The 27620-nt window shown below is 35.1% G+C and overlaps 1 protein-coding gene across 1 annotated transcript in view; it reads left to right on the forward strand.

Annotated features, from left to right (window-relative positions):
- The window catches only part of LOC150101760 (serine/threonine-protein phosphatase alpha-2 isoform), a 118907-nt gene that overhangs the window by 15664 nt on the left and 75623 nt on the right, over window positions 1-27620 (forward strand). Inside the window, exon 2 of the mRNA XM_090400961.1 lies at window positions 23518-23649. Coding sequence (XP_090257087.1) covers window positions 23518-23649 — 132 coding nt within the window. The remainder of the gene's footprint in view (window positions 1-23517; window positions 23650-27620) is intronic.

Below are 27620 nucleotides of genomic sequence, written 5' to 3' on the forward strand. Positions count from 1 at the left end.
GTAAATCTAAAGCTTTAACATACTGCTTCATAAGACCTAGTTTGATGTGTAGAGGTGGAAAAATGATTTTTTCTCTGTCGATTAAAGGTTGATTTATAACATTCTGTTCTCCAACATTTAAGGATGTTCTAAGAGGCCAATGTTTCTGACTCCAGTGTTGGTTTCTAGCTCGACTATCCCAGAAGCATAGAAAACACGGAAACTTTGTATATCCTCTTTTAAAGCCAAGTAAAAAGTTCACCATTTTAAGATCCACACAGATGATCCAGTTATGGTCTGTATATTTTAATAACTTCAGAACCTTTTTAATGTCCTCATATGTTTCCTTTAAGTGGACTGAATAGCCAATAGGAATTGAGCCATATACATTCCTATTGTGTAGTAAGACACACTTGAGACTTCTGCTTGAACTGTCAATAAATAAACGCCACTCATTTGGATGATATTGTACAACACTCATTTCAGTTAGTAAACCTGACACATTGTTACAGTAAACAAACCCACACTCGTGTTTAAAATATTGTACAAGATTACTTTCCCTGCTACGATAAAAAGTTATCTTCTTATCTTGCTCCAGTAAGTTTTTTTCATTTAATCTTGACGCTAACAATTCCGATGATTCCTTTGATAGGCCCAAATCTCTTACTAAGTCATTCAATTCCGCTTGAGTAAAATGTTGCGGTCCAGAACGAAATTAAATTTGGATACACAATATTTTTCTTATTCTTCTTATTATAACCAGAAGTCTGAACTAAACAAAAATAGCAATCATCCACGTGATTTTTCGGTTCACGCCAAATCATTGGAATGCCAAAAAGCTAATTTTGGCATTTTTCCTTGCTCCACTGTCATACATTTTCTACACATGACTTGCACACTTTATTTGGAGCCCATGACTTGTCCTGATCTGCAATTTTTACGTCAAAGTATGCAAAGTACACTTTCTTAACGAAATCAGTGATATTTGTCCTTTGACTGGGAACAGTAAAGCTGCACAAACGTAGCAGAAGGAATCTACGCTATTGACACAATTTCGAGTAGTAGACATGATGTATTTTCTTCACTGCTGACTTACATGCAATTAACAAGACAAAAAAAAACCAATGACTTTATTGAAACGTTATAAGCACTCATCATACTTTCACGATCGATTAACGATTGACTGATTTCGATCGTTCTTTGTCCACTATGACGCATATAGCATTCATTTGTTTTAGGCAGTTGTCATCGCCTACTTTTCATCACCTAAATGTATTAGGTCGGTTATCGGCCTCTCTCTCTCTCGCATTCAAAGCGCCAGTACGTGCCGTTGCAGGTTCTTACGCATTTATTCGTTTACTAACAAGCGAGAGTGGTGAGCACTCCGATTCTGATCTGCGCACCGCTTTGAATAATAGGCTATATCTTCGGGAATTTTTCGAATTTCTTGATAAAAAGTTAGGAACAGATTTTTAAAAGTACATACTTTCAGAAAATAATATTAAAAAATCGATTTTTTTGATCCTCTAAATAGTACTGATAGTACTGCTTCCTTAAAACTATCAAAAACTTAAAAATTAGCAAAAAATTAAATGCCATAGAGGAAAAACTTGACGTGATAGAGAAAAATGGGTTTGATATTTGAAATCAGCACACCAAAATTAGTAAAAAAAACAAGTGTCAGATCATAATCAGCAGAAAAGAAAATTTTTTTTTGTTGGCCAGTGTTATCAGTCATTTTTAGTATACAAGAAGCCCACCCAAACAGACAGATATTCACTCATAAACTTTCTCATCATTTCCCCCCTGCCCCTCTCTCAATATGGAATCATTAAGTCACTAATAGAGCCTATAACCTTTGTTATAGGCTCTATTACTGGATCAAAGATATTTTCATGAAATATAAATGTCAGATGAGTCTGTAAATCAAATTCTCATTTTTTTTTCCCTGAGTAGTTTTAATGTAGATATATCATCTATGTAACTTCAACCCTTCCTCTACAATTTTCACGTAAACTTCTATCTCTCTTTTTAAAAAATGATATTACTTTAGGCATTTTTCCATTTTTTGGGGTATATTGCAGATAATCCAGCAGCTGTTTAACAGATTCAGAAATCTTTCTTTAAAAGGGATATCGCTGTACTTAATTAAGCCTGAGGTAATTCCATCTGTTTCTTTTCTGATTTTTGTTGTTGATACTAAAGTTTTTTTCCAATTTCCATCTCCAATAATTCTATTCCTGTATTATTTTCTATTTCTTCTTTCCTAAGGATGGATTATACCATAGTTGTTTAACATTACAGAGTAATGTTGTATCCATTCTTCCTTTGAGATTCCAGAAAAAATATTACTAGTAAATCTATCCAAAGACTCTTGGTGAAGGTTTAAGCCTCACTTCCGTTCTTGACAAAACAGGCGTAAACCGAATTGGCATAAAACGAACCCAATTTTAATGGGAAGTACAAAGTTATGTTCTGCTCAGTCAAGAAATATGCACATGAAGTATGTGTAACATTATTATATTTAAAGCTTTGATAATACATGTATATTTGTTAAAATAAAATTATTAATAACGAAAACAAAACAAAATTATATACAAAATATATGAAACTTGGAAAAGATATTACATATTTCTATGTTGAAGTTCCTGGTTTCGGATCACCTGCATTTTTTTAAAAAAAGTATCCAGTGTTAACTGCCTAGATTTTCTTTTTCTTTCTTTAAGTAGTTCAGTGTAAGGTCGAATGGATGATGCAATTACACTCCTTTTTACATTCACACTCCATTCCCAATCGTAGTCCATTTCGCAGAATTCATCAGTCAATGGCTCTATGCTTGCAAGGATACATTGTAAATCGGCTGTTTTTATATCTCTCAGAGGACCTTCTTCGTTCCTTTGGATGTTGACTTAATTGTTTGGCTAATTCTTTTAAGTCTTCATTGGAAAGTGGTTTCTCATGGCTCTCTGTTCACATCTTCAGCTGTAATATTGTCCAATCCCACCTCTCGTGCAAGTTTGGTAATGTCTTCAATAACCTTTTCCTCTTGCTCTAATTCCTTGAAGTCGTGCATAAATGCTGGAAGAAGTTTTTGGCATGCTTTAAACACTTTGCTGACACTGTTCCAAGCTGCCTTGATGTTGTTAATGCCCTTCAAAATATCGAATGACCGCCAGTAGTCTTTAATAGTTTTACCTGAAGTGTCCAAGATTCTTATCATAACCTTGGTTTTTTTTTGGCTGCCTATATTTCTTTTAGTTCTATAAGCTTCTAGTGATTCTGCAAGTATAGCTTGTTTTGATGTTCTATAGTTGTTATTTCATCATTCCAAATTTTCAGTCTTTTTTTCTTGGTGATTGTTTTTGTTCAAGAACCTTTTCTGCTGTTTTTATTAATTTGCTTATGTTTATTCATTCTTCATTTATGTCAGAAGAAACAGGAATATGAAATGTGTACAGAACCAATCGGTTTTGATACTAATTTTGAATACTCTTGGAGTAGGTAAGTTTGTAGTTTTTCTACATTTTTCTTTTCATTAGATTCTCATGATTTTGATTTCCATCTAGCTTGTATTGCTGTTTTTAAGATTAACCAGAAAATGGCCTGAACATTACTGGTTTCTGTAAATTAAGGAATAAAGAAAAAAATCATAACTCAGACTGTATGATGAATTTTTATGCAATTTGATGAAAAACAGTATGATATGAGATGTGAAGTAACACCCACAAAAATTGTAAATAAATAGTTTGAATTGGTAATAAATTGGTATATGAAGACAATGGTCAAAACAAGAGGTTCAAAATGAGATTGTCAAAGTGCCCCGATAAGGAATGCAGTCACCTCTCACAGCAATATTACAACAATGTTTCATACTGTTTATAATGATATTCCCAAGCTCAGTTGGTAATAACAAACATTGATTCTGCAAAACTCTACTAAGTCCCTGAAGGTTTGGGGAGAGGGGGGGGGGGTGTTGAGAGCAGCAACATGCATATGTACAATAGTCTCTTCTTGAATATGAGCTTCGCTCAATGAGGATGAACATTATTGTCTTGTAGGATAAATATCTTCACTATCACATCTACATATGGATGAACACAGGGATCTATAAGTTGCAGTATTCATGGTTCCTTATAGGAAGCATATAATAGGTCAGTGCATCCACGTAACAAGATGCCTCCCCAAACCATCATACTACCTTTACCATAAGTGTCCCTTTCACAGATATTAGAGAGATGATAACATGTCCCTTTTTCTCTCTCTAGATCAGAGCAAAACCTGGTATTGCTTTGTAAAGCAAATTGGGTCTTGTCTGTAAACAATAACAACCCCATTGGTCTTGATCCAGTTGACAGGCCGTACCCATTTTAAAAGTTCTCTCCTATGGCATGGCGATAGAGACATGTAGACTACCAATTGCCTATGGCAAAGGTGGTCTGTATGCATACTCCTAGCATACAGACCACCTTCATGAGCCTTGTGTATGCAGAAAGCTTTATGAAGACAATGCAGGATCAGATTGTAGCTGATTCAGGATAGCACTCCTGTTTTGATGAGCAAATAATTGGAGATATCAGTTACCCATGTTACCCACTGGGTTTGTAGTCTGTGGCTTCCTTTCATGTATATTTGGGATGTTGTTTGTGACTATTGAAATTGGTTCCACAGTCAGAACCGCAGAACAGTTCAGATGCAACTATCTGGCTACCTCTGCCTGACTTTGGCCAATGTCTAGGCTTATGACAGTTCACCACCGGAATTCATTGATTAAATGATGTCTTGCAGCCATATCCAAAAATTCTGTTGTTATGAAACGGGAAAACCACTCCAAAAATGCCTGTTTTTATGTCATGGCTCATTTGCATATATTGCTGACAGCACCTCTCATTTGTATACAATAACCAGACTCAGCATCATGTTACATAATGACTTTCTCATATATATATTTTTTTCATTTTACCCCAAAGTTATTGCAGTTTTTCTCAGTGTTCCTTAATTTGTGGAAACCAGTGTATATCATTACCTCTACAAATTATTGTTTCTTACTTGTCAAAATATTTTTTTTTTGTTAACGATTGTATGGCCTGCTAATGATTGTAGTCCTGGTACTCCACATATGTTTATGGATATCTTTTTTTTTTTTTTTTTTTTTTTTGGAAAAATGTGTTTGTAATTTTTAATTCATAAAATGATGTGAAATCTCTTTTTATTTCCATTTTTATTTCAATGTTGTTCTCTGTATCTGCCTACAATGTACAGTATACTTTAGTTGTTCTCCACCCTAGTATTTAAGTCTCTAGCAATTATTAATCATTTTTATTACAATGTCTCATCGGCTTTTTTAAATCATTGTAAAATATTTCACTTCCTTCTGTTTTTCCTTATTCTGGAGCATATATTCTTGTTACTGCTGGACAGCCTCTTTCAAATTTCAGTCTTACAGTCGCTGTTCTTTCATTAATAAAAGTATAACTCTTAATTCTGGGCTTCCATTTTCAGTCTGTCATATCTACACCACAACTTGCTCTTTTATTCTGCCTTCTGCTGTTATATATATCATGGTGGTAGTGTACGGCAAAATAAAAGAGCAAGCTGCCATTTGTGCAGTTCCCTTCAATTTTTTCTTAGTTTCAGTTAATACTGCTATATTTATTTTTTTCTCTTTTAATTGCTTGTTGAGTTTTATTTCTTTCCTAGCAAAGCCTAAGTGGTGGCATTTAATATATCTGTTCTTACAAATTTTTGTCCTTATGCTTGTTTTTGTTGTTTCCAGTAAATCCATCCTGTTTTCTTTTTGGATGCTTCTGAGTTTATCTGGCTTCTTTTTTTATATATAATAAGAAGAGGTTACTAACCTTTTGCTGAATCCCAACTGGAAAAGCCGGAGTATCTCTTAGTCTGGCACCTCTGCCTTAACCTGTCCAGTGAGGGTAGCTATGTGCCACTAGCATAGCTCTCAAGGTCATTGATACACACAAGCTCCTGTGTTAGATTCATATCAGATGTAATTTGCTCTGACAATCATGCTGTTCATATTATCATGTATGATCACACTCTCCATGGAGTCTGCAAAGTTTTGTGAGAGGTTCATTCAACTGATAACATATTTATCACATTGAATCTTAAAATGTTCGACACTATCTGCATTCACAATATGTTCAGATAATGTGTTCTATTCATTCACTCACAAATCTCTGTGTAAAAAAATTGACTCTTCACATTCTTCTTTGTGACACTCTTTTACAACTTCTAGGGATGGCCTCTAGTTTTTTCATCCTTTCCTTTCCACTTCACCTCTTTTTATAATCCCCTCTATATTAATCCAATAATAACATCCCCTCTCTAACTTAAATATTTCTATTCTATCACCTCTTTTCCTTTTATGACTGAACTCTGTAATTTATATTCCTTTAACCTTTCTCCATATTCAACATTCCAGAGTCCTAATATTGTCTTAGTCACTCATCTCTGGACGTTTTTCAGTGTTTTCACAGCACACTGAAAACTGTGTGACCAAATCTGAATAAAACAGTCCAACTTTGGTCTGACCAGTGCTTTATACAGTGGCAGAACCACTTATCCCTACATGTCCATATGTTCCATATTATAGCAGCAATATAATGTACAGTCTTTGCAACACTGGCAGTACACTTTCTAAACTATCACTCCTAGATCTCAAATCTCATCCACTTCCTGCAGTACAGTTCCATCAGTATAATACATAGCCTTATATCTCTGCACTCCAAAATGTAACATCTTGCACTTAATTTAGTAAGTTCAATATTAATATTGAATAGACTAAAGGTCTATTCAAATTTTCCTGAAGAGAATTAACATCAGCAGTGTTCTTTAGAATTCTTCTCAACTTTGCATCATCAATAAACAACTGAAAATCCTGCTGGCATCATACACAACTGCTGGAATGATGACAATATACTATCCATTCCCATCCTCTGCAGCTTGTACACCAGCGGCATGAGGTAAATGCTTTTGCAAAGTCCAAAAATATTACTGTATGTGAATCTTCCTTATCAGATCCACTCATTACCTTATGATAAAATGCTAGTAAATTGCTAAAACAACATCTACCCTTTATAAACCCATGCTGACCATCATAAAGAATTATAATCCATCAACCCAATCCTCTAGTCAACTCTAAACCAATCTCTTAAATACCTTGACTTCAACTGCTGATATACAGACTGGTCTGTAATTGGAAACTTCTGGTCATCCATTCCCACAGCCTGATTAACATCTGACCCAATCAACACCTGTTATATCTCTGATTCTTTCATCTCTAATTCTCCTAATACTTTCCCCTTCTACATGTTGCAGAGCTTTAAATAATAGTTATAGTAACATAGTGACCACTGCAAAATAGTCACTCTGTTACTATAACTATTCACTAGTATCCTTCTGCCATAATTATTCTTCCTGTTGCTTGCCATATAAGAGAAGAATTCTCTTGAATTATTCTTGGTCTGACTAACAGATCTCCTCTTGTCGTGCACCTTTTCTTTCTTTACCATGCTTGTCACCCTCCTAGCCTGCACTGTATACTCCTTGTGTATCTGATCATCACCGACTGTCTTGTACCTCCTCCCTAATTGATTTCACTGTTTATCCAATCACCCCTTTATTTATTCTCTTAACTCTTGGTGTGCAATTCAATATTGCTTGTGTCAGATACTTCATGAATTCCCATGCACTGACAACAGCTTTTCTACACAGCTTATTAGCCCAATGTATTGATGCTAGTTGACTAGAGGCTTCCCATAATCACCAACCTTATAATTCTGCATATATCCCTTTTTGGTATTCACCTTTTCTTGTTTCACCACTTTCCAAATGAGTACTTCATGATTACTGTCACCAACTGTGCAGTGTTAATGTCTCATTAACACATCTTGTGAGGATATCACCAAATCCAACATTCTAAAACATAGTTGCTTCCATCACAAACTGCTTAAGGTAGTTATCTCTTAGAAATTCAACAGATTCACTATTGACTCTCTTTGTTCCCATACACTACACTATCTCCTCCTTCCAACCCACATTCATGCAATTAAAATCTCTAATTAGGATCACTTTCTTTTTACATGCCTAAACATTTTGCATTCAGTATTCTCAGCATTCCTGGCCTATAGCAGCATCTTATTAGATATACTGTTCTGTTAATTTCAACTTCACGCTACACAGATTCAAAATCTTCACATGTTGTACTGTTTTCAGCTATCACTCTATGCAGACAATTCCTCTACTATCATTAACAGTACTCCCCCCCCCCTTTCCTCCTCTTTTCACCTTCCTATCCATCTAGAAAATTTTATATCCTTCCATTTCTATTCCTGACAGTACATCATCCTTAGCCAATCAAGTTTCACTTACACATTTTATCTTTGAGCATGCTGACATTCAGTCAGTGCAGCAAACTCGGCTCTCTTATTTAGAATACTCCATACACTGTTATACAAACATAATAGTTCTTCCTCCCCATCTTTGAGTCCAACCCACCAATATCATCACTTCTTACTCTAGCTTACTATACTGTACTATACTACACCTCTCTTCTGTCTTGCCACTCCCATTTCTCTGATCCCCACTGATTGCTATTCATGTCCATCACATCTTCAAACGTGTATCATCTTCCTCCTGTCCTACAGCTTGCTTGACTGTGCTATCCTGCTTCACACTCTCCTTTTGATCATTAGCTCCCTAACTTCATCTTGATTCTGTGCATTCTCAGCAAACAGTAATTTCTTTAAATGCCCGACACCAAACCCATTCAAATGCAATCCATCAACCTTAAACCATTCAAACTTCCCTTCAAATTCACTCCATAGATTTACAAACTGAACATGCTTTGCCTCACACAATTTAGCCATCTTGCTGTTTATTATCTCTGCTCTTCTCAATTCACTATTATCATATCTGGGTAATGTGCTCACCAGTTTCCTGACAACGCTATCATTCTTTTCTCCCCTGCCACAACTTCCTAAAGTCTGTATCCATTCCTTTTTTCACAATCTAAGCCATTCCTAATTCTGATGGCCACTCTTTCCTTCTCTGCAAATCATCCGTTATTTGTTTTGATTTTCCACCAGGAAATGTTTTATTTACTGATAATTGAATCCTCATACAATGCTTATAATTCATAATACTACCTTACTCCTTCTTTTGACATCAACCAACCTCTTAGATATTCAGTGTCATCTTCTGGATGCTTTGTTTCACTCTTCAGTTTCATCAACTTTTGCCTGAGCTCTTCCATTCAATTTCCTTTGTTTTCATTACTAACACTTCCATCTGATTTCTGTTTACTACCAGTGATGCCAGCTCTCATCTCAAAATACTCTTACTATCATTACACTTCTCACATATATTATTACTTTCCTTCTTTTTGTTCATGCTAACAATCCATAACTCTTTCACATTTTTTTAGTGCATACATAAAACAATTCTGCAATGCATTCATTGAGAAAAATCCAGGGCAAAACTTGATCTTCATACTGAAGCTTTCTGTGCCACTGATGTGCACTTCTTATGGATGCCATTTTCAGAAAGCAGCAAGCATCAAGAACACAAACAATCAAAATTAGAATAACAAACACTACTGAACTGTATTCAGTATGAAAAAAATGAAACACAATTTAAAAAAACCCCCACAAAACTGTTTAAAACATGTTTTCTTAGCACAGTTCAAATATATCACTCTATTCACCAGTGAGATAATTTCAGGTATTTAGTTGAGGTTAGGCTCTACTGCTGCTTTAAATCTTCCATGCCATTTGTAGTTTTATGGATCAGGCTGACCTGGTTGGCCAAGTAGGTAACATCTCTGCTTTCCAGCCACTAGGCCTCAGGTTTGAATCGCACTACCTGCACGGATCTTTGTGAATGTTTTTAGGTGGGAGATGAATTTTATCTCCTATGAGATGACAACTTCACTTACTGGAGGCTTAAAGTGGTTTGAAAAAGTTCCATGTTTTTAGGCCTCTAGAGTAGGGTTTCCAAATTATGGAAATATAAAAAATAATAAAAAAACATTGGGCCTTCCCATGGTACTAATGTATACTTATAGGTTTAGAACTTTTTGTGGATGGCAGTTCACATTAATAAAATACAATAAAAAGGCAAGTTCTGCATTTGATTCCTAATCATTGCTCATTGTAATGCTTGAATCAGATGTAATAGAATGAGCAATGATTAGGAATGCAGATTTTTAAATGGTTAAAAAGCCAAAATATAAATTTTTGTGCACTGGATCTTGTATATGCCTGGTTGTGTGAAATGGACTGAATCATTTAAGTGTGCGTGGATGTTTCTGACTGTAACTTTTTTTCCAGATTATATTTAAAATGACAGATCTATATTCCATATTGACTGCCACTTCAGCAGTTGGGTATTGCATATGGTATCCTTCTTTAGTGGCTTTTGGATGTTTTTTTTGGAATCAGTGACATAATTCTTCTCCTACAGAAGAAATTTCTGCCCGACATTATGCCTCTCTCTTTGTCCACATACTACGTTCTGGTTACTTTGTGTAGCAAAATAAATTACCTACAAAAAAAAAGGTATGGCCATGGGCTCACCACTATTCCCCCCCCCCAAGTTGCTAACTTTTATATGGAAGCTTTTGAGCAACGTGCTCTTGATTCCTTTACTCTAAAACCTACAGTTTGGCTTAGATACATTGACTATGTTTTCATCATCTGACCACACGGCCACCAAACGTTAAACACATTCCTTAGCCACCTGAACAAACATGAGTGCATACAATTTATTATTGAAATTGAAAATCAAAACTCACTCCCTTTCCTGGATACACTGGTCACACGTCTTCCCTCAGACAGTCTATCCTTCACTGTTTACCGCAAGCCTGCACATACCCGCCACTATATACATGCTAACTCATATCACCACTCTTTGCAAAAATTTGGAGTCATTAACACTCTCAAAAACAGCTATAACAATTTGCTCTAATGAACAAGCTCTTAAACAAGAATTAAAATTTTTAGCAATACATTTATAAATAATGGCTATAGCAAAAATACTATTAATAAAGTTCTTCATAAAACTTCATCAAAAAATAATATAGATTACAGTAAAACCATAGCTATCCCATACATTAAAGGGTTATCAGAAAAAATTAATAGAATCCTATACCATTATAATCTTAATGCCACTTTTAAACCACCTTTATAATTAAAAAACATATTCAACTCTAAGGATCTCCCCCCCCCCCCCCATTGGCACACCCTGGAGTTTATTGCATCTATTGCACCTGTAACTTTCCTTATATTGGGAAAACTGGATGTACAATCCCTAACTGTGGAAAAAAAAAAGAACACAAACGACACTTTCAGTTTAGCAATTTTGGGGAAGTAGGCCGCTCAGATCACGCTCTTAACACCCTACACCAAATTGATTGGAAAAGTACTTGTTCTTTACATCATACAAGAAGCCTGTGAAATTTTGATTAACCACCCTAATCTTAACAATAATGGTAGCATAAAAATCCCAAGAAGGATGGCACACATTGAGCCCACTTAGTTTTCCAGCAAACCCTAACTTTAGGACTCTAAGCAATTTTTCAACTTTTATTGGCCTCTATCCATACCAGTGTGTTGTAATTTATATGTATACTATATAGGTGATTTTTATTTTATTTTAATTATTAATTAAATTTTTTTTTGCAAACATGTTGCTCTCCAGCTTAATTTAATTTTATGACGTAATAGATAATAATAACAGGACTCTAGCTTTGATGTAGTAATTTTTTTTTTTTTTTTTTTTTTTTTTTTTTTTTTTTTTTTTTTTTTTTACACCAGAGGTCAGACCAATAGTTGTAACGGTTGGTCAGTAACTTTAACTTACCATGTAGATTGTAGTGTAGCTTGTTTCTTTGTATATATGTGTATACTCCAGATGATGTTCATGTGAAGGTCGAAACATCGAGTGTTTATTTTGGTTTATATTAAACTAAAGTTTTACTCTAATATGGTAGTTGTTTCCAAGTTTCATGATGTATTCTGATCACTGTGTAAGCATGAAGGAAAGGACGCAATTTTCCTTTCACAGCTATCAGTATATATGATCCACTGCATATACAGTTTAGCATATGTTGAATAAACAGAACATACACCATCTAAACAAAAAAATTTTTGTTGTTGAGGGCAGCTAGATACCATGTGCAATCACCACTGTGGTCAATCTGATCTTGTGGACTATGCATTGGATACCACTCATATGATCTTCTGGTGGGGGGGGGGGGGGGAAGAATCACAGTAAATTTAGAAAAGAAAGACTTTTTGTTTTTGGGATCTGCAACATCCCTCATAAATCAGCTGAATTTAAATATGTATATGAGGGTGCAAGAAACTCTCCAGAATTTGAAAAACCTTAATCTTCAGAGATCCCAATTACAGCCTTGGCAGAGCACTCCATCTAGATAGGACTTTAGTATTATATCCATGTGTTTCATTTGGTGTCATGTTGTTGGTGTTGGTTTATAACCAAGACAAAATATTGGAAGCACCTCCAACATGATAAAATGCTTATTATTGTATTACAATAAATATTTGTGTCAATTATTTTATGGAGAGGGGGTGGTTGTCTCACACCTGGCAATGAAAGTCATGTATTACTTTTGGCTTCAAAACTATGTTGAAGCCAGTGAATAATGGTAAGTGCTGCTTCTATCTGCTATTTTGGGACTACAGCAGATTGAATGATAAAGAACTTCTAGTATGGGGGGGGGGCTGCTTTTGAACATTGTCACATGCTCTTCACTTTGTACCACATTTTAAAAGAAAGTTTGACAGATTAGTTCAAAAGAATAATTATTTGTGGTAAATTATTAATTAGTTTGCACATTTGCACACAAAAAGTTTGGTGGGTGAACTTGGTGTAGATCAGTGTTTCCCAACGTGGGGCATATGCCCCACAGGGGGCAATTTGAATATTTTTTTGGGGGGGGGGAGAGGAATTAGAAAATGATGTTGCATCTGTCACCTCATCACCGATACACTAAAAAAACTCACCATTGTCGATGTTGCAACCCTGACTTTCCGAGAAAAAAAAGCTGACATCACTAGTACAGCAGTCAACATAAATACAGTATCAAGAAGAACTCTCAGAAAAGCAAAATGATGAGTCTATTAGAACTTTATTCAACATAAAAGGAACAATGGCATGGCTTTCTGATGAGACAGAAACGAAATATCGAAATTTAGCTAGTTTTGCAAAAAAAAATACTGTTGTCCTTCCCGTCGTCATATTTAGTTGGATGTGGCTTTAGTGCTATAAATGACTTGCTACAAAAAAAAAAAAAATAATAATCTGGATATCACAAATCATGGGGATTTGAGATTGAAAATGACTGAATTAGTACCTCCAATAAAAACTCTTTGCGGCAGACATCAAGCTCAAGGATTGCATTAACTTGGATTTTATTTTCCCGAGTTCAGTTCGATTTATGTTTATAATATACAAAGTGTAATATAAAATTTATATTAATTGAAGAAAGTCAAATTAAAAACAGTTTTTACCTATGTTCCTTTTTTTTTTTTAATTTAAAGTACATATTTATATTATACTTTTTCAGAACTTGGCTGACTATTGTGCTAGAGGGGGCATCAAAATCTTTGAGGCGTTGAGTTGGGCATGATCCATAAAACGTTGGGAAACACTGGTTTAGATAATCTAGGAACTCTACTTTAGAGATTAAACTTTTTTTTTTCAAGACATGTCAGTCCTTCATTAAACAGGGTGATGGTCGGTCTCACACCTGGCAATGAAAGTCATGTACTACCTGTGGAAGGAACTATGATCTGTGAGTGACTGGCTACTCACCTAAAGGTGAGTGAGTATGATGGTCACCGACATTATTTATATCATAGCAGATTGATTTTTTTGTGTGAATTAAACTTTAGTTCATTTTGAATAGTAGACTTTTTTTGTGTGCAAACTAGTTAATAATTCCAATTACATGTTTGGTTTAATCCTTTATCCAAGCATAAGCAAACAAAGTTTGCACCTGAAATATTTTTCAGGACTGGGGCAACTCCTGGTAAAGGTGGCATAAGTTCTGATCACTTGCCTTAGAATCCCATAATGCAAAGTGCATATCCTTATGGGTATGTAAAATGCTATGCATTATGGAAAGGATCACTACCCAGACTGGTTTCGACCTTTATTGAGGTCTTGTCAGTGGGAGCTAGATCCAGAGGTGGTGATATTAATTTCATTGCATTATGGGATAGTAAGGTATGTGAGGTATATGAGCATGTATGTAAGCATATGAGGTATATGAGGAATTGAGTAAACTTGATGTCAATAAAGCCATAGGACTTGATGGTATATCACTGCATGTCTTGAAGTAATGTTCCAGGGAGTTAACAACAGCTTTAACATACCTCTGTAACTTGAGTTTTAGAGTTGCTCAAGTTCCAAAGGAGTGGAAAGAGAGCAAAATTATTCCTCTTCATAAAGGGGTGATAAGACTAAGGCTTCGAATTTCTGTTTGTTTGGAGTTGTGGTAGAGGGTGCTAGTTAGGACCAGGATTCAGAATTGGGGAATAACAACAATAGCAACATTCTTTTTGATGGTCAGCATGGTTTTGGTAAAGGAAGGTCATGTTTTAGCAATCTACTTACTATAACAAGGTGCATTGAACAAAGGGGAAGCATACATGGTGGTATATTTGGATTTTGCGAAAGCAATTGATAGATTACCACATGGCAAACTGATAATTAAACTGAAACAGATGCGATTGGATAGTATATTAGTGCAGTGAATTGACTGTCTGATAAGTATCAGTAAGTTATGTATTGGGAGCAATATCCTGGAGGAGGAAGGTCACCAGTGGTGTGTGTGTGTTCCAAGGATCTGTTTTGGGTTCATCGCTATTCACTTTGTATGTAAATGATATTGGGAAGGGCTTGAATGGTGATATACCATTCAAGCCCTTCCCAAGTTTTTTATAGATGATGCAAAGTTAGGAACTATGAGGGATACAATGAATGTTGTAGCCTTGCAAGGGGGACTTGAATAGAATGGGGCTACCAGTTCAACGTGCAAAGTATAAGATTGGAGGGGATATCTTGGGGGGGGGGAATGAAGGAAATGAGGAATCTGGGGGTGTTGGTGAATAAGGACCTGAAATTTTTGAGGACAATTTTGCTAAAATTGTGAGGAGAGCACAGCATATTATGGGAATGATGTGCTGTGAGAACACTGACATGTAGGAATAAAGATATTATGATTCTTAAATTGTACATATTTGGTCTGATGTATTAAAATAAATAACTTTTATTATTAAAAGACCAGAAGATAAATGATAAAATATACAAAGAGCCAACAAGTTTCACTAGCCACTGTCTAGCATTTTCAAGGCTGAATTGGTGTGAAAACAAATGCATTGAGTTACATTTCAAACATACACTTTAGTAACTGTTAGGCCGTTACATTTTGTTCCTTCTGTTTGAAGGCGTGCATGTGTTCGAAAGCTTCAGTCAGATTCCAGTACATGACCACGTGTTTTGTAGTTATTTGCATATTGTAATTCTGTCGAACTAAGAGAGATGATGAGATTTTTCCATATGTCTTTAAGAACAATGCCCTGATTTCTATTTAAATTATTGCCTGTGCGTAATACCACAGCTGCTTCTTTTAAAGTTCTGTATCTGTAATCATTCTCGATGTAAGGCATAGAACTGTTTTTCCAATCTATAACATGATTTGATGTTGAGAAATGATGTGCTAAACCAGATGTGATGATTCTATTATGATTGACATCCCCCACATGTTCCTTCTGTCTTATTTCAAAACTTCTAGAAGTCTGACCAATGTAAGAAAGGCCACACGTGCATGGAATTTCACATACTCCAGGACATTTGAAGAAAGGTACCTCATCTTTAGGTGATCCTAAGATATGTCTGACCATGGTAGTTGGTTTAAAAACCACTCTAATGTTATGAGCTTTTAACATTCTCGCCAATTTTGTGGAAACTGAATTAATATATGGAATGACAGCTGTGGACACATATTGGGGTACTGTAACACGTTGGTGGTTGTCTTTAAATAGCCATTTGTTTATAATGTTAGAAGGGTATCCATTAAGAGATAGTGTTAGCTATTAGTGACAGTTCTCTCTGCACATCTGTTTCTTTTGAAATAGACCTTAAGGCTCTATTACGTAGCATGTGAATGATGCTGTGTTTTTGTGATCTATGATGGTTGGACGAATAATGTAGATATCTACCAGTATCTGTGGGTTTCCTGTAAATGAACAGTTGGAAATTGTTATCTTCTTTCTTCACTAGGATGTCAAGAAAAGGAAGTTCTTTGTTCTTCTCTAGTTCTATAGTGAATTTGATCTTACTGTGTAGTGAGTCGATTTTGTTCAGAAACACGAAGGTTTTCCATGGTGTCTTTCCAGATGATGAAAACGTCATCGACATATCTCCACCAAATTGACGGTTTTGGTACAATGGTAGAAAGAATATCCTTTTCAAGTTTTTCCATAAAAAGGTCTGCACATGGTGGTGACAGAGGACTACCCATTGCTAGACCTTCCAATTGTTTGTATACAGTGTTGTTAAATTTGAAGAAATTTGATTTCAGGCAATGATAAAACAGCTGTGTGATGTCTTGAGGGAAAAGATCTTTCAGAATGTTAACCACCTCTACGATCGGTACATTAGTGAATAAGGGACACTACATCAAGACTAGCCATAATGTCCGTTTCTGATATTTTAATACTCTTGATTTTTTCTACAAAATGTTGAGAGTTTTTAATGTAGGTCTCTGTGTGTCTAATTGTTCCTTTCATTAATTTTGCCAGATGCTTTGCTAGTAGGTATGTAGGTGATGATCTTCCATCAACTATTGGACGAAGAGGAACATTTTCTTTATGAATCTTGGGAGCCTCATAAAGGCGTGGAGTAATAAGATGTAATGATTTAAGTTGTTTTTTAAGTTCATCCGACCAACCGGTCATATTGCGGATAAGAGCGTTAGTCTCCGCATGATTACTCATGATGGGATTTTTATCTAAGACTTGGTAAGTGGAAATGTCCGCTAGTAACAAATTAATCTTATCGAAGTAATCTTTTGAGTTGAGAATGACCGTTGAATTTCCTTTATTGGCTTTTGTTATTATAATGTCTTTGTTGTTACGTAAGTTGCGGAGAGCTTTCTTATCATAAGGAGTGATATTAGGTATTGGTGGTTTTGCTGAAGCAAGAATAATCGTACTCTTGAACCTGATAGCATTTGCTGTAGCCTCCGGAAGAGGAAAAAGACTTTTTTCTATCCCACATATGAAATCCATTTTAGAGATAAAATTAGGGTAGATGGCAAAATTGAAACCCTTTTTTAGGATTTCTGATTCATGATTAGAAAGCTTGTAATCTGAAAAGTTAAAAATCACTTTGTTGTTAGGCAGACTGTGATGCGACTGGAATTTTTTTCTTATATAGAAATTCGAATTTTTTAATTTGTCTAATTTTACTTGTTGTGAAAGTTTTTTCATAGCTATGATGTAATACTTGGTCTATATCATTCCAAGTCGTGTAGTCTAAACTGTTCGATATGTCATCAAATTGATCTCTACACTTCGCGTCAATAATGTTAAGCTCATACCTGGTATGTTGTATCCTTTCTCTTAATAACGCTAACAAAGTCTTGTGATATATTCTTTTTGCTGTTGTAGATTGGATATGCCCTTTTACTACTAAGAACTTCGGGATGATAGCGAAATCTCTGCATCTCTTCAGAAAAGTAAGGTGGTTTAGTAACTTAGCTTTTTTGCATTTGTTCTTCTCAAAGCACTGAACTTTATGTTTCATTTGTGAACTTAAATTGTACATATTTGGTCTGATGTATTAAAATAAATAACTTTTATTATTAAAGACCAGAAGATAAATGATAAAATATACAAAGAGCCAACAAGTTTCACTAGCCACTGTCTAGCATTTTCAAAGCTGAACTGGTGTGAAAACAAATGCATTGAGTTACATTTCAAACATACACTTTAGTAACTGTTAGGCTGTTACATTTTGTTCCTTCTGTTTGAAGGCATGCATGTGTTCGAAAGCTTCAGTCAGATTCCAGTACATGACCACGTGTACATGATCACATCTGGTTTAGCACATCATTTCTCAACATCAAATCACGTTATAGATTGGAAAAACAGTTCTATGCCTTACATCGAGAATGACTACAGATACAGAACTTTAAAAGAAGCAGCTGTGGTATTACGCACAGGCAATAATTTAAATAGAAATCAGGGCATTGTTCTTAAAGACATATGGAAAAATCTCATCATCTCTCTTAGTTCGACAGAATTACAATATGCAAATAACTACAAAACACGTGGTCATGTACCGGAATCTGACTGAAGCTTTCGAAAACATGCACGCCTTCAAACAGAAGGAACAAAATGTAACGGCCTAACAGTTACTAAAGTGTATGTTTGAAATGTAACTCAATGCATTTGTTTTCACACCAGTTCAGCCTTGAAAATGCTAGACAGTGGCTAGTGAAACTTGTTGGCTCTTTGTATATTTTATCATTTATCTTCTGGTCTTTTAATAATAAAAGTTATTTATATTATGATTCTGTTGTATAAGGCTTTGATCAGACTGCATATGGATTACTGTGTGCAGATTTGGTTATCAGAAAGTTTTCAGAAGGATGAAGATATGTTAGAACAGGTTCAGAGACAATGAACTGAGGTGGTTTTGGTCTTTACAAAGACCAAATTTGCTTTCATACTTTACATTACAATGAAAGCAAATTGATGGAATGCAAATTGCAGAGCCTAGTGGATAGAAGGATTGGGGGGGGGACATAAGGGGTTATTACTGGATTAATGTGGATCAAATTTTTCAGAATTGGTGGAGATGGGGAAAGCACAAGAGGCTATCCTTGAAAGATGCTGTATAAGGAGGAGGTGAGGAGTAGGTTTTTTGCATGGAGAGTTACAGGTGGTTGGAATACATTGCCTGGAAGTGTGGTGAATGTGGAGACAATGAATGCATTTAAGTCACGATATGAGGAACTGTGTGTGTGTGTGTGATGGAGGATCTCCGTGGAGTCAATGATCCTCCAGGATCATTGACTCCATGGAAGTCTAATAATAATAATATCAGAAGAGAGGGAGGGGAGAGGTCTTTGGGAGTGGTGTACTTTATTTGTCTTTCATTCAAGCTGATCCTAGATGGTGCATCCTTGGCTGTTCGTAATTTTTGTTCTAGTACTACATTTGACATGGAATGTTGCTTAATTGTTTTAACTATCTTCTATTTCTGATTCCAGGATTGTTTTGATCTGTCCTTAAGTATCTCTTAATAATGTTGACAGTGTTAAGCACTCGCCATTTTTTCTAATTAGGATATCAAGAAAGGAAGTGTTCCTTATTGTTCAATTTCCATTATATTCTGAATGACTAGGTGTCACTTGTTCAGAATTGCCACCTGGAATCATTCCACAATATAGTAGAATTATTATCTACCTTATTTTCATATTATCAGAATGTTTTCAATATAATATATGCAAATAATGTTGTTTGGAAAATTATTTAGCACTCAAGATTCTTTCTTTCATAAAGAGACCATACTATAGTATGGGGAGTAGGGTGTCTCTAGAAGATATCAAATACTAAAATTATAACCTTATCTTATTAGCATTTGGCAGTTTATTTTGCCCTTATTTGTTAAGAAAGATTATGGTTGTTATTGCTTGTCTTCTGCTCATCAATAATATTATCATATTGCAGATTAACCAACCTCTTACTTATGGGAAAAAAACTCTCCACAGCATGTCGGTAACAGTTTGAGTTTCTTTCTTTACACAGTTAATACCTTTTCAGTTTCTTGTATGTTTTCAGATGAGGGTAGTTTTGATCACCAAAATGCAGAACAGTAAATCAAATTTAGTAACAAGGAAGAAATAATACCATGAGAAAGTATTTGGATTAAAATTTTCAGAAGTGCTGAATAAACATACAAAATTTTTATAGATACAGGTATCCTTTGCTTAACTCAGGATTTGATTAATGCGACGAAATTAATTGCGGCAATTCCTTGATATATGCGGCAAGAGTTTTGATTAATGCGCTTTTAACCCTGCAGAGCTCACAGCTGATCTGACAGATACATGCAAAATGTTTAATATAAATATTCTTACACAATTCAGTGTATAACTTGTGGGTCATGAGTAGCTGTGCATTCATATGTTACGAGTGATATTCCACACTGTTTTACTTGCTGTCAGTTTGGTTTAGCACATGTTATGTAAAGGTTTGTGATATTTGACAGTAAATTGTATCTGAGAAATACAGCGACCTCCGATGTCAGTATAGTATGATTTAGTTGTTGTTTTTTTATTCTTTGTTCAATAATTTCTAGATTGTAACTGAAAATAAATAAACCATCATGTATTACTGAAATAGAGAGCCAAAGGCTTATTTTTATCATAAATGTCCTCTAGGAGATGTGCTTTACATTATGGAAAATACTAAGGAAAGTGATCTGGAGCTTACTACTCCTTTACTACGAGTTGTCCATAAGGTTGCTTATGCTTGCATCTGCCAAAACTTTTAGTTTCTATATATTCGGTATGAAACTCTTGTAGTTTCTATATTCAGCTATGAAATAATGTTGGATTCAATATCCACTTAATTTGTACCATCATGTATTATATTTGCAATGTTTTTTTTTTATGTTTTATTGCTTGTTTGCCAAGGTCTGGAGAGTCATTTTGCTTGTTATCGTAGAATTTATGCCGATAAGAAAAAAAAACAACTAAAACTGTTCAAACAACTCTTGATAATGTCTTTTGATAAAAAAAAAATTGCAGTAAATAATGTAGGTACAAGTATTTATTAAACATTTACTTTGCATTCATTTTTTATCTTTCCTAAAAGATTACCATATAAAATGAATTATTAATACAGTAATCGATCATGGACGAATTGTAATTTTTACCATTGATTATTAGATTTGATTAACGTGATTTTGATATACGCGGTAACATCGAGGGATTAATTAACCGCGTTAATTGAGGGATACCTGTATTATTTCTGGAAAATTTTCCATGTTACCCCTCTAAATTAATATTAATTTTTATGGCTATTTTGTCTATTTTTCTTTAGGAGTGTCCTTTTTATGATGCCATTGGCTTTTTACTCAATTTTTTAGAGCATTATTGATGTTTTAAAGACATAGATACATGAAGAATATACTAAAGGAATAATTTTGGACATACCTTTGTAAGATTCTTGGTTGTCTTCTTTTGGAGCAGCATCAGGCATATAGTGATAAACATTTATATACCACTGCTGAAGTATGACAGAAAGGAAGGGGGGGGGAGTGTCGAAATTGGAGATAGAAAGATGTGGGAGAAGTGCAGATAAGACAAAAGGTATGTGAATTTAAAACCCAGGTTTCAAAGTGGGCTGTGAATTCTTTGGGAAGAAGGTGAAAGATAGAATATTTTTAGGGGAAAGAAGTATAGAATATGATGACTCCCACCCCCTAATCTTGATTCATCATATTTACCTACTAATGATCTTAGTGGAGCACAATGGTTACGTTTATATAATAGTCTAGTTCCAGATAAATAATTGTTAATAATTGAACCAATTTGAATTTGTTGTTTTATGGAAAGTCATTGTTATTATCATATGGGCACCTCCATGGAGCCCAAAGACTCATTGCAGGAAACCCAAATTATCCACACAATCTGTCATGTCTCCTTGAACCCATTAATGGACAAAGTGCTCACACCTGACACTCGCAACCCATTCCATTAATTTGCCTCTCCCAGCGAAAGATCTATGAAGTCCAAAGATTCATTGCAGGAATTCCAAACTATCCACACAATCTATCATGTCTCCTTGAACCCATTAATAGACAAAGTACTCACACTTGACACTGGCAACCATTCCATTCATTCGCCACTCTCCGAGTAAAAAATCTAGTCCTTACACCGCTACTAACCATGCATTTACTCAACTTCCAGGGATGACCTCTTGTTATGCACTCTCTACTAAGTTCTGAAACATTTCCCCTGTATGAATCCTATAAACCCCTTTAAGTAACTTAAATGTTTCTATCATATCCCTCCCCTTTTTTTTTTTTTTTATCTATCAACCAACCTCTGGTATCCACATACCCTCAGTCTTATCCTCATAAGGAACAATCCAGAGGTCACTCACCATCTTGGGGTCGCTTACCTCTGAATCCTCTCCATTACTTCATCCCCAAGAAATCCAGGAGACCTGACCTTAGCACAGTAATCCAGATGTGGATCAGAGCCTTTTAAAGAAGAATAACATTTTACCTATCTCTACTTGTTAGTGTGTTCTTCAATAGCCAAGTACTCTTGTGAGCTACCTTGATAACCTTATCAGTATGCTCTCTAAACTTCAACTCTCTGTCTATGACCACCCCTAAATCTTTAGCTTCATCTATTTCCTGGAGTACAGTTCCATCAATGTGGTACACAGTGTGCAATTCATTTATCTGAAATGCATAACTTTATACATTTTTCCACGTTCAACTGCCACCATTATTTTGCCCATACTGATAGCATATTTAAATCATCCTCCACATAATCTTGATTAACTATCACTCTACCTAATTTCATCATCAGCAAACAACTGAATATTTCCTGTATCATTTGTGTGCTAATTAAGTAGTAGTGGTACTAGCAAAGAATTATTCACTTGCTTTTCCCTGGATTCTGCTCCTTCATATGCCACTTCTTGATATCTGTCCAGCAGCCACCCTATGACTGACAATGGCTATGTAGCACAGTCATATCCATCCCCATTTGTTCTAATTTTTATAACAGAGTTCCATTCGGTATGCTGTCAAATGCCTTTGCAAAATCTAGCAGAATCACCATATAGCCATTCCCTTTATTCAACTCAGCAGTCACACTATTTTAAAAAGTTTGTAGATTACTAAGCATGACTGACCCTTCACAAAACCATGTTGCCCCTCATAGAGTATCATATTCTTATCCATCCATTCTTGAATTCTCTTTTTGACCTTTTCCAGTACTTTTACCACCACTCAAAAAAAAAAAAAATCATCAATCAGATACTGTTATAATAAGTTTACTATCAATATTTAGTTTACGAACTTTGAAAATGGAAAATTTTTGCATGTGATATGCATCTCATTTTTGAAATATTCTTTCTGTGTGTGTGTGGTGGGGGAGGGGATTGTGCATGTGGATATGTGAAAATATGGCATTCTATCAAAAATAACTGCCTAATTGGGAACAACAACTGGTGCTGTTGCTTCATTGGATCACAGATCACTTTGCTTGCATAGGGTGCAAGTTATAGATCTTATACCCTTTCATGTAGGTTTTATATATATGTGTGTGTAAACATAAGTTTAATGAACAGAATTAAGTAATTCTGTTCATTAAACAAAAATTAAGAAATTATCAGGAAATCATTAAATAAACTTTTAAAGTTTATGAGTTCATTTACTTGTCTTATATCTGTTTTACAGTGCAGCCTGCTTATCCACACAGGAATGTTTCACTGAAAGAAGAGGAAATTCATTCACTATGTTACAAAGCCCGTCAGATTTTTTTAAGTCAACCAGTTCTTCTGGAACTGGAAGCTCCTCTCAAAATATGTGGTAAGTAATAATTGTTGTTTATTATAGATTATTAATTTTTTTAGCAGTTTTGGAAAAGCTTATAGAGATAATAAAATATTGTCAGTATTTTATAAATGCTAGTATACATGTTTCTTCATATTGAAAATGTGCATCTAAAAAAAAAAAGAACACAAGGATTGGGGGTAATAGAGCAATATGTGTAGGGTAATTATCTGGTTTTGAAGATAATCTTATTCCACATCTTCTTTTTAAAATTTAAAAATCTAAGTACAGGCCTTGTATTTCAATATTATGTTAGACCAATAAGCTGTCTGGTTATCTCTCTCTCTCTCACACACACACTCACACACACACACACACAGGGGGTGGTGCTGAAAAGTTGTGGTAATATGAAAGAATTGAGGTTGAACCATGCAACTTGCACATTATTCTACATATTCCCCACGAAGTGTTATACACGTATTACAATGCTGCTGCATCATTTGCAATCCTCTGAGAAAAAAAGTCTTTCCCTTGTTTCATAAACCAATTGTTTTTGTTCTAGGTGTTTATCAGAACTTTTCAGCTCCCTCTTATGTGTGTGTATTTTTTATATATATATATATATATCAAATTTTGCAATTGGTAACATAATAATTCATATACATCTTTAGTGATATTTAAATATATTTTGTCATTTATTTACTGTGTGGGGTTCCATTCCTTTGAATTTGCAGAATAGATGTCATGATGACTGTCAAAGCTGTATAACTGAGAGGAGACCTCCACACACCCTTTAAAGGAATGCGGAGAACTGACCAAGGCTTCTGACCTAATGTCCAATTCTCACCATCTCGTGGTGCACCCTGTTAGGTTCTACCTGGATACTGAATGAACGAGGATGGGCTGGCAGTTTGGGATTTAGCCATCCAAATTGTATTCTTATTGGCTTAAACCAAAATATAAAATGATGGTACGATATGGCAGAATTTCATGCCGACTGGGGTATCACCTGGTTAAACAAGGCCCCCGTTGTTTTCGCCAGGGAACCAGGGCAAACAGCAAAAAGTCAGCTACTGGAATAAATCCTAAAACCCACCCCAACTCAATATCACCAGAGTTCAAGATCGGTACTATCAACATAAGAAGCCAGAATGACAAAGAAATTGAACTATCTGAGGAATTGGATAAGTACCAGATCGACATAATAAGGGTAACTGAAACAAAAAAGACAAAAACTGGTGAGATCTTTCTGAGTAATAAATACAAAATGTTATATAAGTAGCCATAATATTCAATGCTAAATACGAGACTAATCGTCTTGAATGGCAGGCAATTTCAAGTAGAGTGGTGTGGGCAAATATCAGAATGGGGGGAACTGGACAAAGACTTATTTGTGCCTAAGGGCCCACAGAAGGTTCTACTAAGGTAGAAGTGGAGGAATTTTTTTTGAGGCTTTAGAGAAAGCAACTGACACAATGAAAAAGGAAAAGTTGGTCCTTGTTGGGGATCTAAATAGCAGAGTAGGAAATGATTGTCAGGCATACAAAAATATTTTGGGAAAATTTGGAGAAACGAGCAAAGCTAATAATAATGACAAATACTTGTTGGATATCTGCTCAGAACATGGACTGGTTATTACTAACACAATGTTCCAACATAAAATGTGCACAAATTCACATGGAGAGAAGAGGCATGGAATAAGAAAAGTCTCATTGACTTTGTTATTGTTGATAGTGATGTTTTCTCTCTGGTGCAGGACACCAGAGTGTACAGAGGATTTGAAATTGGAAGTGATCACCATTTAGTCTTAAGCAGGATAAAATTGAATTTCATATTGAAAAGAAGAACATGTAAGAAAATTTTAAAAAGAATAAAAGTTAAGCAGTTCTCAAATGTGAACTGTAGACTAAAATACACAAATATTATTCAAGAAAAAATGAAAGAGTTTGAGAGCAGGAACCAAACCTTGGAGATTCATTGGCAAACCTTGAAGAAAACACTGATTGATTCAACCAGAGAGGCATGTGGTGAGGTTGTCTGCAAAGATAGAAAAATCAGAACTCCATAGTGGATACAGGAAGTTAAAGAGGCAGTGAAGGAAAAGAAGAAAGCATATCAAAAGTTCTTTGCAAATAAGTCAGCTTGTGCTCTTACAGAATACAAAGACAAATGTAAAAAACCTAAACACTGTGTAAAACTAGTTAAACAAAAGTCATGGGAGGACTTTGGCAAGAACATTGAAAATAAATATCAAGAAGGTGGCAAGATATTCTGGAGGTTGTTGGAGCTCAGAAATGGAGGAAAGAGTGCTGTAAAAGGAATTAGAGATGATAAAGGTGACATGAAAGCAGGAGAAAAAGATATCCTTGAAGTATCTTTGAAAAACTGCTAAATGAAACAAGCAGTGATTACAGCACAGTGGTTAAAAAAAAAAAACACTGACCAGCCATGCAGTTAGGAATACATATCCATACTTGAAGTACAAAAAGCTATCAAAATTCTGAAATGTGGAAAGGCAGCAGGAGTAGATGATATTCGACCAGAAATACTCAACTATGGAGGTATAAAAGTTGTACATTGGCTGTACTGTATAGTTCAGAAGGCCTGGACAGAGGGACGAATTTCAGATGATTGGAGTAGAGCTCTCATAGTACCCATATATAAAAAGGAAAATAAAACTGAATGTGAGAATTACAGAGGTATTTCCTGGTAAGATATATGCAAGTATACTTGAGAAACGGTTGAGAAGGATTGTGGAAGAGAAGCTTGCTGAAGAACAAGCTGGATTCAGGCCAAATAGAGGCTGTCACGATCAGATTTTCACTTTACGACATATAGTTGAGAAATCATGGGAATATTACAAAGATCTCTATTTAAGTTTTGTAGATGTGTAAAAGGCATATGACAAGGTGCCAAAAGAAAAGCTATTCCAAACGCTACGGTTATATGGTGTTAATGGGACATTATATCAAGCAATGCTTAGTCTCTATTTGAGTTGTAAGTCAGCAGTTAGAATTGAAGGAAGTACAGGAAGATGGTTTAATGTTAAATCTGGTGTCGGACAAGGATGTACATTATCCCCTCTCTCTCTTATTCATTATCTATATGGATCACATTATGAAGGAACGTGGTATTAAACCTGATATCAAAATTGGAGGTGTTAATCTCAGCTCTTTGCTTTATGCTGATGATGTTATACTTCTAAATAAATCCGCTACAAGTCTGCAAGATTCCCTGACTAAATTGAATAACTGTTCTAATCGATATGGTATGAAGGTCAGCATTAAAAAGACAAAGACAATGAAAATAGGCAGAAAATTGAAAATATCAACTGCATTGTGAATTTAAAATATGGAACCAGTAAAACATTTCATCTACTCAGGCATGATTTTTAGTGAAGATGGTAAGTTAAATATGGAAATAGACAACAGAATCAAGAAAGCTGGTATGGTAGGAAGTCAACTGAATAAATTTATATGGAATAAGCAAGAAATTAGCCAAAACACTAAATTAGCTATATACAAGACTGTGTTTAAACCAATTTTAACTTATGGATCTGAGAGCTGGATTAGAAGTAAAGCACTTGACCAAAGACTAGAGACTGTAGATATGGAGTCCTGACAAACCTTAGGGGAACGAATGAACAGATGGCATCAATCGTTATATCATATTAAAAACGAGGATATTAGGAAAGAACTTGACATTGTCAGCATCCAGGAATGCATTAGCAGAGCTAATCTCAGGTGGTGTGGTCACTTAAATAGAATGGTGCTGAAAGGTAGCAAAACAAGTGTTCTCTGCCAGGTTTGCAGGAAAAAGACCCAGAGGTGGATTGATACAGTAAAAAGTGCCTTAGAAGACAGAAATATAAAACCTGATAATATTGGAGTCTTGACATTTAACAGACTGATTTGGAGGAAAATTGTAAATAGGAAGTTAGTAATGATGTAAATTTTTCATGTAGTACTATCATATCCTGTACACCACTTGAGGGTATATATATCAGT

Source organism: Typopeltis vanoorti, chromosome 11, assembly GCF_054136105.1.
Source record: "Typopeltis vanoorti isolate ZY-2024b chromosome 11, IOZ_Tvanoo_1.0, whole genome shotgun sequence".
In the NCBI taxonomy this organism is placed as follows: Eukaryota; Metazoa; Arthropoda; class Arachnida; order Uropygi; family Thelyphonidae; genus Typopeltis; species Typopeltis vanoorti.